General features: G+C 52.0%; 1 protein-coding gene across 1 annotated transcript in view; it reads right to left on the bottom strand.

Moving 5' to 3' along the window:
• The window catches only part of LOC119283884 (wall-associated receptor kinase 3-like), a 16,533-nt gene extending 2,189 nt beyond the window's left edge, over positions 1–14,344 (bottom strand). Inside the window, exons 1-5 of the mRNA XM_037563244.1 lie at positions 13,748–14,344; positions 7,906–8,467; positions 7,079–7,585; positions 6,726–6,869; positions 6,002–6,182 (exon numbers count right to left, since the gene is read on the bottom strand). Coding sequence (XP_037419141.1) covers positions 6,002–6,182; positions 6,726–6,869; positions 7,079–7,585; positions 7,906–8,467; positions 13,748–14,344 — 1,991 coding nt within the window. The remainder of the gene's footprint in view (positions 1–6,001; positions 6,183–6,725; positions 6,870–7,078; positions 7,586–7,905; positions 8,468–13,747) is intronic.
• Positions 14,345–15,385: the final 1,041 nt, after the last annotated feature.

The following is a 15,385-nucleotide window of genomic DNA, read 5'->3' as shown; positions in this document are numbered from 1 at the left end:
CTCGGCCGCCCCCTCGGCGCCGGTCTCCCTCGCCGGCCCGGCGCCGCGACCGGTCTCCCTCGCCGCCCCGACCGCTCCCCCCCAACGCCGAAGCCGACGCCACCTCCAGCCGCTACCAGCCCCCCTGCTCTCAGGCTGCGTTCCCGCCGTCCAATGGTGGTAACGGCAACCGGGGACGCCCCGGATCCAAGAAGAAGAAGAAGAAGGGACCCCCGCGCCCTCAAGCCACCACCGCCTCCGCTCCTGTGGCTCCTCCCCCGGGTGCCGCCGCCGCGGCCGGGGCTCAGCCGTGCTTCAACTGCGGCCTCTCAGGCCACTTCCAGGTGGCATGCCCCAACCCACCCTCGTGCTACTTGTGCAAGGAGTCCGGGCACCCCGCGATTCTCTGCCCGGATCGCCCGGTCTCGGAGGAGCTCATGATCTACGGGCACGGCATCGAGGACTTGGCTTTCTTCCACATCGAGGTGCCCGAGCTCGCCCCACCGTCCCCCTCGCTGCTGGCTGTGGTGACGGTGATGGGCGACGCTGTCGCCACCCCGGAGCTGATTGAGGCTGAGCTCAATCACCTGTGCCGTTGCTCGTGGGACTGGCAGGTGACCCCCACGGCCCCCAGCTCCTTCTCCGTGGTGTTCCCAGACGCGATGAGCATGGGCTTCTGCACTCGCAGCAACAACATCACCCTGGCGCTCAACGACATCGTGGTGAACATCGCTGAGCCACAGTGGGATCCCAGAGCCGTCGCCACCCTGGACACGGCTTGGCTCCTCATCTCTGGCCTCCCCGATGTGGCCCGGTCCGAGCGGACCATCCGCAGTATGTCCAAGATCCTGGGCAGGGTGGTGGTGGTGGATGAGCTCTTCCTGCGCAAGGAGGAGGAGGTGCGGGTTAAGGTGAAATGCCTGGACTCCTCCAAACTCCACGTCACGATCCGGGTCTTCTTCAACGATGATGGCTACGACCTCAAGATCCGCCCCGAGCCCCCGTCCCACGTCGGCCGTCCTCGCCTCTCGGCGGGCAGTCTCCTGGGAGGGGGCCTTGCGGCTGATGACGACACCCACCACCGCCGCTCGCGCTCCTCCCGCTTCGATGATCCTGCCGAGGAGGATGAGTCGGAGCACTCTCGCTCCCCGTCTCGGGACTCCCCCAACCCTCCCGCGGGTAGGGGTGGGTCGGGGCCGGGGCGCTCTCGGGTGACGGCTACCGATCTCGCGGTGGCCCTCCGCCTGGCCACCCCTCTGGCTCCCTCCCCATCGGTGTCGGAGTCCTCCGGCGTCATCTCCAGCGTGAGCCTCCTCGTCGCCCCGCCCTCGTCCCCCCGCTCCCCCGACGCCACCTCGGCCCGCCGCCCTGCGACACCAGGGGCCGAGCCCACCCCCGCCGGCTCGGACCCCCTGCTGTCCCCCGCGGCTGGTGATGCTATGGTGCCCGTCGCCCCCCCCCGCTGCTGCTCTGATCTCTCCACCATCAGGAGCAGCGGTGGGGGAGTCCCTGGGGTCACCCGCCCCCCTCCCCGCGTTGGGGCCGGCCTGCCTCACCCCCGCCTCGCCGGCTTCCCCGGCCGCCTCGCTGACGGTGGACGTCGCCTCCCCGGCCTCCGCGCACCCCCCTCCGATGGTGGCGTACACCAGGAGACCCCGGTCCTCCTCCACGCCGGTGACGTCCTCCCGCCGCAGCGCCCGCCTGGAGGCGTCACGGCCGGGCGACTCTCCTGCTCCTTCCGTCGCCGAGCGGGCGGAGCTCCGCGCCGCGGTGCGGAACCTTGAGTCAGGTGTGGATCCCGTCCCTCCCAGTTCTTCTCGTTGCTCCTTTTCTGCTCTCGAGGCCGCTCCCCTTGGCCACCTTGCTAAGGTGGCCAACGACTCGGCCATTGTCTTCAGGGGGGAGGTTGGGCCCCCTTTAGATCAGATTGAGGCCATCAGGGCCCGGGAGATCCTCGACGGCAGGCTGGCCGAGTCTCGTGCCCGCCTGCTTCGGCCTCCAGCTCTGACCCCTCTGGTGGCCGACGGGATCATCCGTGGTCGCACTCGGTCTCGCACGGCCGCCCTTCGCGCGCAAAGCGCCTCTCGTGTCTTGGGGTCAAGCAGCCCCCTGATGGGGGTTTAGATGAGGGCCCTTTTCTGGAACCTCCGCGGCTTCGGCCATGACGGCCGTCGCCGCCAGCTCATCGAGTACATCCGGGACGAACATATTGACATCATTGCCATCCAAGAAACCCTTAGAGTCGAGTTCACCCTACAGGAGCTGGAACATCTGAGCCCCCACCTCTTCGCGTGGCACTGGCTCCCTTCTAGCGGGACCTCAGGCCACTCGGGTGGCATCCTTCTTGGGGTTAAGGATGCCACTTTCGAGGTGGGCGGCATGGATAGAGGGGAGTTTTTCGTTAGCATGGAGATCTTCGAGCGGGCTTTGAACTTCAAATGGGAGGTCATTGCGGTCTACGGTCCGGCTGACCACCGCCGCTCCCCGGCCTTCCTTGCCGAGTTGCAGCTGAAGATCTCCAACTCCCCACATCCTGTTTTGGTGGGGGGCGACTTCAACCTCATCCGTTCGCCGGACGAGAAGAATAATTCCCGGGTGAATTTCCCCCGGATGCAGCTTTTCAACGATTGGATCGCGGAGCTGGGGCTCCGTGAGCTTGACCGGACTGGTGCCAGATTTACTTGGACCAACCGGCAAACTATTCCGACACAATCCGTGCTGGATCGTGTCCTAGTTTCCCCGGAGTGGGAATTGCGATGCCCCCTGGCATCGCTCCGGGCGGTCACCCGGATTGGTTCCGACCATGTCCCCCTTCTCCTCCCCACGGTTGACGAGCGCCCTCCCTCCCTGCCGCGGTTCCGGTTCGAGAGCTTCTGGCTCAACCAGGCGGGCTTCCGGGAGGCCGTCGTTGCCCGCTGGATCTTCGCCAGGTCGGCACCCCATCGCGCCATGTCCGCGGTCGATACTTGGCACTTTTGTGCCAAGTTAGCCCGACAGTTCATGAAGGGTTGGGGGGCTAATCTTGGCCGGGACCTGAGAGAGCGCAAGAATTCCATCCTTGTGGCGATTCAAGCCTTGGATGCGCGCGCGGACTCGACCGGGCTCTCCTCGGATGAGTGGCTGCTGCGCTACGACCTAGAGGACCAGCTATCCCTCATCTACATGGACGAGGAGGCCTACTGGCGCCTACGGGGCACCCAGAGATGGGTGCTTCAGGGCGACGCAAACACCGCCTACTTCCAGGCGGTTGCGAACGGCCGGCGCCGTCGCAACTCCATCCACTGCCTGTGGGATGGAGATGCGCAGTTAGTGCAGCCCGCGGCCATCCGCCTCCATGTGGATGGCTTCTATAGGGCCTTATTTACCCCCACCCCGTGTGGTGGGGCTAGCCTTGCCCCCGACATTTGGTCGGGGGCGCTTGGAGTCTCGGCTGCAGCCAATGCGGCCTTGGTTGCTCCTTTCAGTGAGGACGAGGTCCTCGCTGCCATTAGGGGGATGAACCCCCCCTCGGCCCTGGGACCTGATGGTTTACCTGTAGCTTTCTTCAAGACGTTCTGGCCTGCCATCAAGCATGAGGTCATGGCTCTCTTTGAGGAATTCTACTCTGGTACCATGGATTTGGGGCGCCTTAACTATGGTGTGGTGACCCTCATCCCCAAGGTCCCGGGTGCCGCCGATATCCGCCAGTTCCGCCCCATCACAGTTATTAATGTGATCTTTAGGATTCTGGCGAAGGGATACGCCAATAGGGTGACCCTCCTTGCGGACACTATTACCCACCCGAACCAATCCGCCTTCATTCAAGGCCGATTTATCCTGGATGGGGTGTTGGTGTTCCACGAAGTGCTCCACGAGGTTCGTCTGAAGCGCCACAGGGCGGTCTTCCTTAAGCTGGACTTCCACAAAGCCTATGACACGGTCCACTGGCCGTTCCTGAGGGAAGTCCTGCTTCGCAAGGGCTTTGACGATCGGTGGGTGACCCGCGTCATGCAGCTCGTCTCCTGCGGCCGGACTGCGGTGAACATCAACGGCGAGATTGGACCCTTCTTCCCTACCCTTTGTGGGGTTCGGCAGGGGGACCCCTTCTCGCCGTTCTTGTTCAACATGGTTGTCGATGCCCTGGCCGCCATCCTAGTTAAGGCCACGGCTGCGGGGCATATTCGTGGCTTGGTCCCGCACCTTGTTGGAGGGGGAGGGGTGACCCTTCTCCAATACGCGGATGACACCATTATTATGACGGAGGGATCCGCCCTCGAGATTTCCAGCCTGAAGTTCCTCCTTCTGTGCTTCCAGCAAATGTCGGGCCTGACCATCAAATTTGACAAGAGCGAAGTGATGGTGCTCGGCTACCCCGATGAGGACGCTCAGTCCATTGCCGATCGGCTTAACTGCCGGCTGGGATCTTTTCCCACGACCTATCTGGGGATCCCCATTAGCGACTCGCGCCTCACCGTGGCGGACCTCCGCCCCACGGTGACCCGTATGCAGCACCGAGTTGAGCCCTGGAAAGGGCGTTGGCTGTCGAAGGCGGCACGTGTGATCCTTATCAACTCGTCGCTTGCCAGCCTTCTGTGGTTCCTCATGAGCTTTTACAGCCTTCATGAAACCCTTCATCAGGAGATCGCCAAGTACCAGGCCAGATTTTTCTGGGCTGGCGAGGCAGGCAGACAGAAATATCACATGGTCAGCTGGCCAGACATCTGCAAACCCAAAGACTAGGGTGGCCTTGGGATTTTGTCCTCTCGGCGCATGAACATCGCCCTCCTCACCCGCTGGCTATGGCGCATTGCCAATGGGGAGGGAGGCCTTTGGTTGACTATCATTCGGAACAAGTACCTGCGTGGCCAGCCTCTGGCGTTCTGCCAGCGCTCGGGCGGTTCCCAGTTTTGGCAGGCAGTCGTCCAGCTGCTTCCAGTCCTGAGGATAGGCACCTCCATCTCGGTGGGCTCTGGCGCCTCGACCTTGTTTTGGCTTGATAGGTGGCTAGGGGACTCCCCCCTGGCCGCCCGGTTCCCCATCCTCTTCGACATTGTAGTTGACCCTCGGGTCTCGGTCGAGGCGGCCCTTATTGACTTAGGGCGCCTCGCGTTTCGTCGTCCTTTTGGCCCTGCCGAGGTGGCTGCTTGGGATGTCCTCCTCCAGGACATCGCCCTGTTCCCTATGGACGTGGCTGACTCTCCGGATGCCATCTCCTGGCGTCTGGATTCCTCAGGCCGCTTCTCCACCAAGTCCCTTTACGCGGCTATTGCCCCATCAGTTGCCCCGGAGCCATTCGGCCTTATCTGGGACATCCGCCTCCCACTTAAGATCCGGATCTTCTTGTGGCAATGGATCCGCGGCCGCCTACCGTCCGGCGTGGAGGTCCTCAAGCGCCATGGGCCTGGGGATGGGATGTGCCCCCTATGTGACACGGCGGAGGATGCCAATCACATCTTCTTCTCCTGTTGCACGGCACAGTTCCTATGGGCGTGTTTTCGCGAAACGGTTGGGGGACAGTGGTGTAATAACAACTTCCCCGACTTGCTTGCGGAAATCCAGGCCTCCCCTCCACGCTACAGACATATTAGATGGCTGTGCGTTGGGGTGCTGGCTTGGACGTTGTGGACGGTTCGCAATAAGCTTGTCATTCAGAAGGTGCCTCTTCGACGTGCGACTGACTCCATCTTCAAAATGTGTGGTTACTTGCAGCTCTGGCGGCCGCTTAGCCGCCCTCCGGACCGGGATGCCATCGACAGACTCCTCTCCGACCTTCGTTCGTTGGCCTTCCGCCTGGCTCCGCCGCTCCCGCCGCCTCCCCCGGAGCCCGACTAGAGGCGTCTCTCTCCCGGCGTGTGTGCCGCTTTTTGTGTGTGTGTTGGGCTTGTTGAGCTGTGCCCTCAGCACTAACCCTTGATGCTTGTTTGTTCCTGGTCTGTGTGTGTGTGTGTGAACCTTGGTGGTGTGAACCTTGTGGATGTTGGCTTTGGCATTGGCTTTATCTATAAAGCGGGGCGTGAGCCTTTTTCGGCAAAATATCCTTGTGCTGTGAGTGACGCTTTCACTGGTGGATGAGATCAGCTGCTCCAGGAGCAGACCTTTGTTTTTTCTGAAGAATGCCCTTCGGATTTTCCTTTGAGCGCCTCTCTTCAATCTCCTCATTAGTATAATCGCACCCAGTGCAAGAGCTAGTACTCCAAAACCACTGCCAATCCCAGTAGAAACCCCTACATGAGTAATTGCAACAGATGAAGATTTGTTTTATTTTTCTGACAATGGGAATGCACAAGACATGTTCAACAGTTAGGTGTGGTGGAGATGCGTATGTTGAGATGGATGTGTGGCCACACGAGGAAGGATCGAGTCCGGAATGATGATATACGAGATAGAGTTGGGGTAGCACCAATTGAGGAGAAGCTTGTCCAACATCGTTTGAGATGGTTTGGGCATATTCAGCGCAGGCCTCCAGAAGCTCCAGTGCATAGCGGACGGCTAAAGCGTGCGGAGAATGTCAAGAGAGGGCGGGGTCGATCGATTTTGACATGGGAGAAGTCCGTTAAGAGAGACCTGAAGGATTGGAGTATCGACAAAGAGCTAGCTATGGACAGGGGTGCGTGGAAGCTTGCTATCCATGTGCCAGAGCCATGAGTTGGTTGCGAGATCTTATGGGTTTCACCTCTAGCCTACCCCAACTTGTTTGGGACTAAAGGCTTTGTTGTTGTTGTTGTTGTTGTTGGGAATGCACAAGACAGCGAACAGCACTGACATACCCAAAATAAGATTTTGCCGCTTATCAGGAGTGCACTGTTTTTCTACTGGATCAAAGAACATGTCATGAGGGCAACAACGGAAGCTTCCTTTCAGGTTATAGCATGTCCCATTACAGTTATTGGGTATCAGACACTCGTCAATATCTGCAAGCAGTGGATGATATGTCATTTTGTAAACTGGATTGGATGATATGTCATTTTGTATTTCTATTTGCTTTCTACCTGCTAAACACTCGTTAATATCGGCAAACAACATATATAAAATTATACCGATAGCATGTCACTCTCATGAAAAATCCATGTTATTTCTGCATACCATAAAACAGAACACACTAAAATACAAGAGCACATACCTGTGCATCCATTTTCGACATAAGGATTTCCTTCAAAGCCAGGAGAGCACTTGCATCGATAACCAATGTAGAGTTTTCCATGCGTGACACCAATACACTCACTATTCGCGCTACGGCATGCATACGCTCTGTCTTTTTTTGCACTTTCACATGTAAGGTTGGCCGCGGACCACCTCCAGACACCAAATTCCTCAGATAAATCAGACTTATCCAATCCATATACCAGTTGCTGACCAAAATATCCAGAGCCACCGTAGTATATTGATAGATAATTCATGTTGGCATCTTCAAACTCTGAAAGCTTATTAACATATAGCAGTCCATCATCTAATGAAATATTTGTCACTTCATATTTTACAGGTGGTCTGCCAATAAGAGTGCGATTGGATGCGCAATTCAGTTGAAATCTCCTGGTAGCGTAACACCCTGGTTCAAACCCAAAAGGGAAAGGAACGTTTGTGCTACCACATGATCTAGAACAGTTCATTTTGGGGGTATGATTATACTCTGTTTCAGTGAAGAAATATCAATAACCAAACATATGTGATGAGATAACAATCAATGAACAAATGAAGCGCTTTATACACCATTTGTTGTTCAAGTCCCTGACTATCATTTCCAGAATGTTCTTAACACATCACATCATATACTCCCTCTGTTCCCTTTTATAAGACGTTTAGACAATTCAGACAGAGCACAAAACAGCTCAATGCCAGCTGTCCAAAACGTCTTATAAAAAGGAACGGATGGAGTACCTTTTTGAAAAACATAATTCATATAATTGGATCAAATGAAAAAGAAACTAGGTGTGGAAGGAGGGTGAGTACCTTGTTTGCAATCATCAAGAATGTAGGGATTACCATCATCAGAACTGCTAGAGCAGGTACAATAGTAGCCTCCATTTGCCACATTCTCACAATTGCTACTGCCACAGGCATACCGTGTCTTATCATCCGACCGAGCTTTTGCGCAATTGGGCTTATCTGTGATCACAGTCGAGAGGTACGCAGCAGAGGAAGCACCGACAGTGCTCGCATTTATCTTATCGGACAACAGGTCCGCAATGCTAAAGATATACGGGCGGAATGACAAGAAAGCCTTGATGGTGATGTTAGCAAAAGGCTGTGGCACTGTCTCGTTGTTCTTCACGATGGTCACCCTAAACCCTCGGAACGCCACGGGGAAAGTGACGGTGCAGCAGCCCATGCCGTTGCAGATCCCTCCACCTTCCGTCACGAGGAGCAAGCTCGCCATGGAGGTGCACTTAATCGTGCAGTGGCCGACGAGGTCACCCGTGTCAGGGTGGTACAGGTAGACCCCGATGCCACAGCCGAGGAACCCAAAAGGTGGGAGAGAACAGAGCACCCTGTACTGTATATTACTAGAAGCCTATCAAAGATGTGATTTGCAGAGCAACCGGAAGACTTTTCCGCCATCTCCCGTGGGAACTCCGGAAGACTTTCACGCATATAATAAGTTCTAGAATGCGTTGTCAACAACCGAGCGAAGCACGCCACCATACATCTGTCAAAAAGTAGAACATGGAATTCCACTTGGTCATGAATTGGTGGGTCTGCGTGCGTGCCATACATCAACATCTTGAATACAGGTTGCTGACTTGTGAGGTCTGTGCAAGACTTGCTGACCTCTGTTTTTTCTTGGAACCCCATCATATGTGAGCTAGCAATATTCATACAATTCATCAATGGAGGAGGGAACGCCACCTGTGCTTGGGTGACACAGGGAACAAGCTTGTGCAAGACTCTTTTGACTTGTTAGTAGTTGACAGCCAGTGGTGCACAAGAAGGCAAGATGGACACGATGGACGACGCCGATTGTGAACGCGACTAAATTGTGGATGCAGCATCAAAGACACATGAAGGTGCCCAAGCTTGGGCAAGACTCATGTGACTTGTGCTAGTAGTTGACAGCCACTGGTGCACAGGAAGGCAATATACGTCGCTGGTTGCAAGCGCGGCTAAATGTAGTCAATTCTGACAATTCAGCATCAAAGCTGTGTTCATACCATAGCGTGTGTGATCTGTGAACTTGTAATCAAGGCGGAGGGGCATCGATCGTTGGAGACGCACCAGCATCATCCTAGCTAGGAAAGATCCAAGAAACTCAAGGGCCTGTTGAGTTGCGGCTCACGGGGTCAGTTCCCTGCACACATACGGTTTCGTAACTCACATAGGGGAAATTATCAGGAAGAAGACAGCGATGGAGCTCTGGTCCTGATGGGTTTGGGGAAATTACCTGTGGCGGAGAAGATGCGGATGGTTATCGAAGAAGAATGTGTTGGTCGCTGCTTGCTTGCGCCGTCGCTGAGAGCGAACGAGCGAGGTAACATGCGCATCAAATCTGATTTTCTCTTTTTTGTCCTCTAAGTGTAGTTCGAATTAGGAGCTGAAACTTTTTGAACTTGCACATCAAAGATGGATAAGTGCTGGTTAGGCCGGCCGCGCTTGGAATGGATGTAAATTAATATGGTTGTATTTTACTTATAAGTGTAACTCACCGGCTATGAGCAGTTTCTAGGCGGGCGGATGACTGTATTTTTTACAAGTGTATTTGGAATGGAAAATAAATGATTTAATCCAAGCAGGGCCTTAAATGCGTTGACGCAAACGGATGCTTCAAAGGCCGGCCATTAAAGGGATAAGTATATTTTTCGTTCCTCAACTTTTCGATAATATAAAAATGGTCCCTCAATTGTAAAACCAGTAAATCTTAGTCCCTCAATATTCAAAACCGGATAAGTTTAGTCCCTCAATTTGTAATACCGGATAAGTTTAATCCCTGCGGGTGGTACTCTGCGCGGTGGCTATCGGCCATGACGCCACCCCTTCCGGCCGAAGCAGCGCCCAACACACGGCCATTCTCCTGTACAAAGGTAGCCTCGTACTAGCTCGCTTGAGTATAAAGCAAGCTCTCCCTGATGCGCTTGATTTTTTTTCCGTTTTCTTCTCATTCAGTTAGCAGGGCACGAGCTCACTATTTTTATGTCGAGGCCGTGCGAGTCGAGTCCGACAGCTGCATCCATATGTCGTTCCATGTCGCTGCAAGTGTCTAGCAGCGCGTCAAGTTGTTTGCTGCACAAACTACTCAAGTGCTGATGTTCACATCAGAGTGCACCTGAGCGTGTGAGTTGAGAGCTAACACTGGCCGGTGCTTTTGGCCCGAGAGGAATCAGCTTAGATCAATTAACGTGCATACGTAAGCTAGTTGTCTGCAGAAAACCATCAAAAACAACATGAGGGACTAAACTTATCCGGTTTTAAAAGTAGAGGGACTAAGTTTTGCTGGTTTTAAAGTTAAGGGATCATTTCTCTACTTTCAAAAGAAGGACTCCTTGGTGGGAGATGGACTTCAACAATTCCAAGAACAGGATTCTGAAAGAGCTTGAATTCGCCGGCTTTAGGTTAATAGAACAACAATATACATTCATAAGATCTGTGTTGCAGCGATCTCGCAACTTGAATAAGATAGTTCTGACAGGAGACGAGGAATGTGACGCATGTGTTGCTCATGGTACACCGCCTTCAAAATTCCCCAAGAAAGATGAGCAAGAAATTGTCATGAGGCGAATTAGAGATGGCATATTCTCGCCCCAAATATTTTTTGATGAATAATTTGAAAGGAGACGAATAATGTGACTCATGGTGTGCAGCCTTCAGTATTCCCCAAGAAGGACGAGGAAGAAATGACCAACAACCAAATTAGAGATGGCATTAATAAGTTGTACATATATCTCATGCCAAATATCTTTCGATACCTAAGGTGTAGGAAACAGTTTGTATGCAAAACTATTTTGATGCTACATTTTGGACGTCGCCATTGCTAATAACTAAATGACATTACCCCAAAAGTTGTTGCGATAATGTTTTGTAATAGAATTTAGTGATATTTGATTTTATGCAACATGAAAATTCGGTGTAATAATATGAGAACTAAAAACATACATAATATTTACAATGTTTGGTTATTGTATAGTTGTAAAATATTTATTAATAAAAATAACATAATAGAATGAAAATTCTCTTGAATGCTTTCATGTTGAGGTGGGCATTTTTTCATGTATGTTGCATGTTGTGATGGCATGCTTGCATGTGGAGAGAAGTAGGTTAGTGGGGGCTAACTATTTAGATATAGAAGATTTTCAACCAGAAATGTGCGTTAGGACTTGGGAGAGTTAAAGACGCCATGTTCTCTTGCCTTCGGCATTCCTAGTATGCTCCACTCATTCTACGCCAAGCACCCAATCACGGGATCAGAATCACACTCTAGATCATACCTTTCACGAAAGAAAAGGACAGGCAGCCGCTGCTAAACCAAGATCTCCATCTCTTGACTCCGTCAATCAATCTTACCTTGGGATTGTCCGAAAAAATCTAGTGAAAATATGATAAGAATGCGTGCTGAAATCATGAGTTGATTGTGCCAACAATGGTGGTGCTGTGCCATCCGAGTTCCTACCACTCAACATCTATTAATTTGTGTTGAATATGATCACAATGTTTAGTCCACGGTGGATATGTTTCATGCAATCAAGCAAATATTCAAATTTTGCTTTTGTCGGTCGGATGGATCACACACGTGTGGAGTGTGCTAGCTGTTGATTAGTCATGCAGGTGTGGATATGTTCCTGAAGCTGAAATGCTACCACTCTTCAGGATGGCTCAAACAGCACTAGAAAAACAGTTTCTACTAGTTAAACATGCTCTCACGTCTCTTTGCACATCTCACTATAAAAACGACCTGCAGCGACGATAGGCTGCCAAGCCTACCAACCATGTGTGGTGGTAAACTTTGTATACAGAAGGGGTAAGATCCTGTAAACACGAGGGATAATAAGGCATGATGAAGAAACATCTGATTTCCAGGTATACTTTTGTCTCAAGATGATCAAGTTGAGATTAACTGAACCCACACATATGGGAGCATGACTTCATGTTTGAAGGGGTCGAAACCTTCTGGTCATTCTATTTTCTGAAATGCAGACCCCAGCTCACGACTGGTGCAACTATGCATCAAAAGGATATAAAATGTCCACTTGTCAAAAAATATATATAAAATGACTGACATGACAAACTGCATCACAGCAGCACATTAGCACAATGAACTATGAACTGTGCAAACCCAGCGGCAAGTGTTTCACAGCTCCAAGAAAAGTCGAATAAGGTCGTTGTGAGAGCTGTTGACGTCTAAGGGCTAGAGAAGCAGAACTAAAACACATTGCTCAGAGTTCTGACTGTATTATGTAGAGCACGGCAGCTTCTTTACTATTGCAGAGAATATTGACCCGTTGCAGATTCAAGGAAATTATCAACCCATGCAAGCAGAACAACAGAAATACAGTGAGACAAATGTCACATCACCTCTTTTAACCAACAAAACATCACCGCAGATGTGACAACACAATCATCTCAACAGTTGTTCAACATTTCAGCTTGATCATCTCGACTTCCAATTATAGTTCCTATGAGAAGATGAGTCAGTAAACCAATGGCAATAGGGCAAGAAAACACCTGATAAGAGATGGTGACACTTCAGTGAAGCCACTGTTATATACCTTACCTTGCACAAAACACTTGATTTTGCTACAAGATAAGGAACATTTTAGGAATGACATGTAATACAAGATTACAATGTCAACTCAAGACACTGCAGACCATTTATACCTTAACTGAATCCAGTAGCTTAAACAGAAAGAGAAACAAATCTTGCAATGACTCGCTAATGAATTGGTGGCGACGTCATTTTATTACGCAACACAACTCTCATGTGTGAGTGAGATCATATTATCCAACACCAGTAGGGCAACCATGACAGAAGAAATTATAAATCGGCGCTCAGAAACAGCTATGCTCTTCCTTTCAACTGTATATGTAGTAATAAATCACCTTTAAATGGAGCAGTATTGACTAAATCTACAAGAGATCTAAAAGTACCACTGATAGAACATCAAAAGTTGATTTCTCCCCAATACATACTAATTCATTATGCAATATGATGCACACAAATGGTAGATGTTGGGTCTGGATGAAGAGAAACATATGCAAGTAAGAATGCAACGGCATCATAATTTCATATACATTTGTTAGTGGCGAAAGAGTTGTCTTCCACTCAGACATGAAGGACTTGTTGGTAAATTGGTGCAGACGATGGCAGTACCTGGAGCATAGAAGCTTTTGTAAGGAAGTACGTTGCCAAAGGTACCTTTCTCTGAGACCTCCTCGATCTGCATGGACTTGAGATGGATCATATAGACACTAGGGTGCACATAAATGAAGATAACCCCAGCATCTTCAGCAAAACCAACCGCCTCAACTCCATAGATACATAATGCCACCACTTCCGGTGCAATAAATTCTCAAGATCTATGACCCTTTGATGTGTCCATGTTACGAGCCCGTCAATGCCTGTCAGCAGTGACCACAGATGGAGATTGGGTCCTTCGACTCCGGCCAAACCAAGACGTCCATCCTCTGTCGGCATGATGACAACCTGCCCCCGATAGCTACATAGAGTGTCGCCTGGTAACTTCGCAGTTAGACCCAACCTATGATTATCCAAATCATATTCAAAGATATTATTGTATTCCAGCAGCCAGTAGAGTGTGTTCCCAACTAGAGCTGACGGTGTCGGATCAACTACTAAAGATTGTACATCGATGGAGGTGACCTCACTCCAGACGCCAGTATCGGATGACAATACGCACGCACAGATAGCAGAACTACTTCGACTGAACACGTACACCACGAGGAACGGGCACGACCGGCAGTCGCCGTGGACGGTGTGGCCGGCCGCGCACAGAACCGTATCGTTGTACATCCCGTCACAGGCTGGGGGGGCGGGCAGGTGGCGCTCGTCGCCGGTCAAGAGGTCCCAGACGAGGAGCTTTCCGGATCCGAGCCTTTCCAGGAGGGCTCGGCCGTGGCGGCAGTCGAGGGCCCACCAGTCGTCGTGGGACATCGTGGCGGTGGAGAGCGCGAAGCCGCCGGAGGTGGGGACGAAGAGGGGATGCTCCAACTGGTTGTTGAAGAAGCCGAGGACGGGAGGCGTCCCCACGTGGAACTCACGGAAGCGGCGGAGGAAGCGGGCGTCGTGCACGAGGCTGCGCCAGTGCTTGGAGACGAAGGAGGCGCGGAAGAGGTAGATGGGCTCCGGCGGGAGGCGCAGGAGGATCTCCAGGAGCAGGTCGTCCGGGGGAAGCGGGAGATAGAGCGGCGGCGGGCCGGGGCGGTCGCCAGCGAGCTCCTCCATAGGTTTGGGAATTGGGGAATTGCATGCCGGGGGTTACTTTTGTTTTGACTTTTTGTCACGCGAGGGTAAATGGGGTTGTGTTTTTTGCTAAATGGGCCCTCGAGTCATTTGTTTGAGGCGTTTTATGCAAAAGAAACCCAGTTTGTATATATTTTCTCTCAATGTTTGAGCCATAAGGCAACACACGGATCGCCAAAAACACGCATAAATATTTAACCATCCAACGGTAGTCACCATGATTGCCCAGATTGGTCCGGGCATCCAAAATCCCGCAAAACCGGCATCAAATTGGAGAGGTTTGGGGAAGTCCAGACCTAGGACTGGCTACATGGACCCACACAAAACACCTCTCTCTCTATATATGTCATCTCGAGAGCCCTCTCCACATTCAGATCGGATGTGACTGGCGGGCTGACAAGACGCCCGCCTACCCGACAATCACACGGGGGGCGGAGCCCGAAAGCCTACTTCGGCGCTCCGCATTCAACCCGCCGATCCACTTGCAGGTTATGATGGCAGCTTGTTGATGCTAGACATCGTGAAATCTCTGCTCGGCTTGATGATGCTAACAACAGTTCCACGGCCTTTTCCTGTGCCCCTCTTCGAGCAATAGGGGAAACCTTGGATCCGCTTCTTCAGATCAGACGACAGCAACATCAACATCGTTCCCCTTCATGAAGGTGTCATCTCGTGGTGTACTCGGTGATGCTATTCAAGACTTGGGATATTGTTTCGGCTCGGGTTGTTTCTCTTGTTCAGGCTACTTTAGCGCTTTGTTGTAGCATCTCATGTCTCTTCGCTCCAGGCACCATGCCTATGCCATCTTTGGTTGTGTCATATGATGTACCCCCTTTATTCTCATTTCAACTTCTTTTATCAATGAAGAGAGAAGTGCATATTTCAACCTGTAACACTTAGCATAGTCTAATTTACAAACTATCAACTTTAATATCGTCTCCGAACTCTTAAAACCAATCCGGATTCAACCCTCCCCTTCCCCATTGACCGGTTTTTATCAGTTGACCATCCAGTCAACAAGCA

This window comes from Triticum dicoccoides, chromosome 4A (genome assembly GCF_002162155.2).
Source record: "Triticum dicoccoides isolate Atlit2015 ecotype Zavitan chromosome 4A, WEW_v2.0, whole genome shotgun sequence".
Lineage (NCBI taxonomy): Eukaryota > Viridiplantae > Streptophyta > Magnoliopsida > Poales > Poaceae > Triticum > Triticum dicoccoides.
Note: the sequence above shows the minus strand (reverse complement) of the source record. Positions and strands in the feature narration are given on the sequence as shown.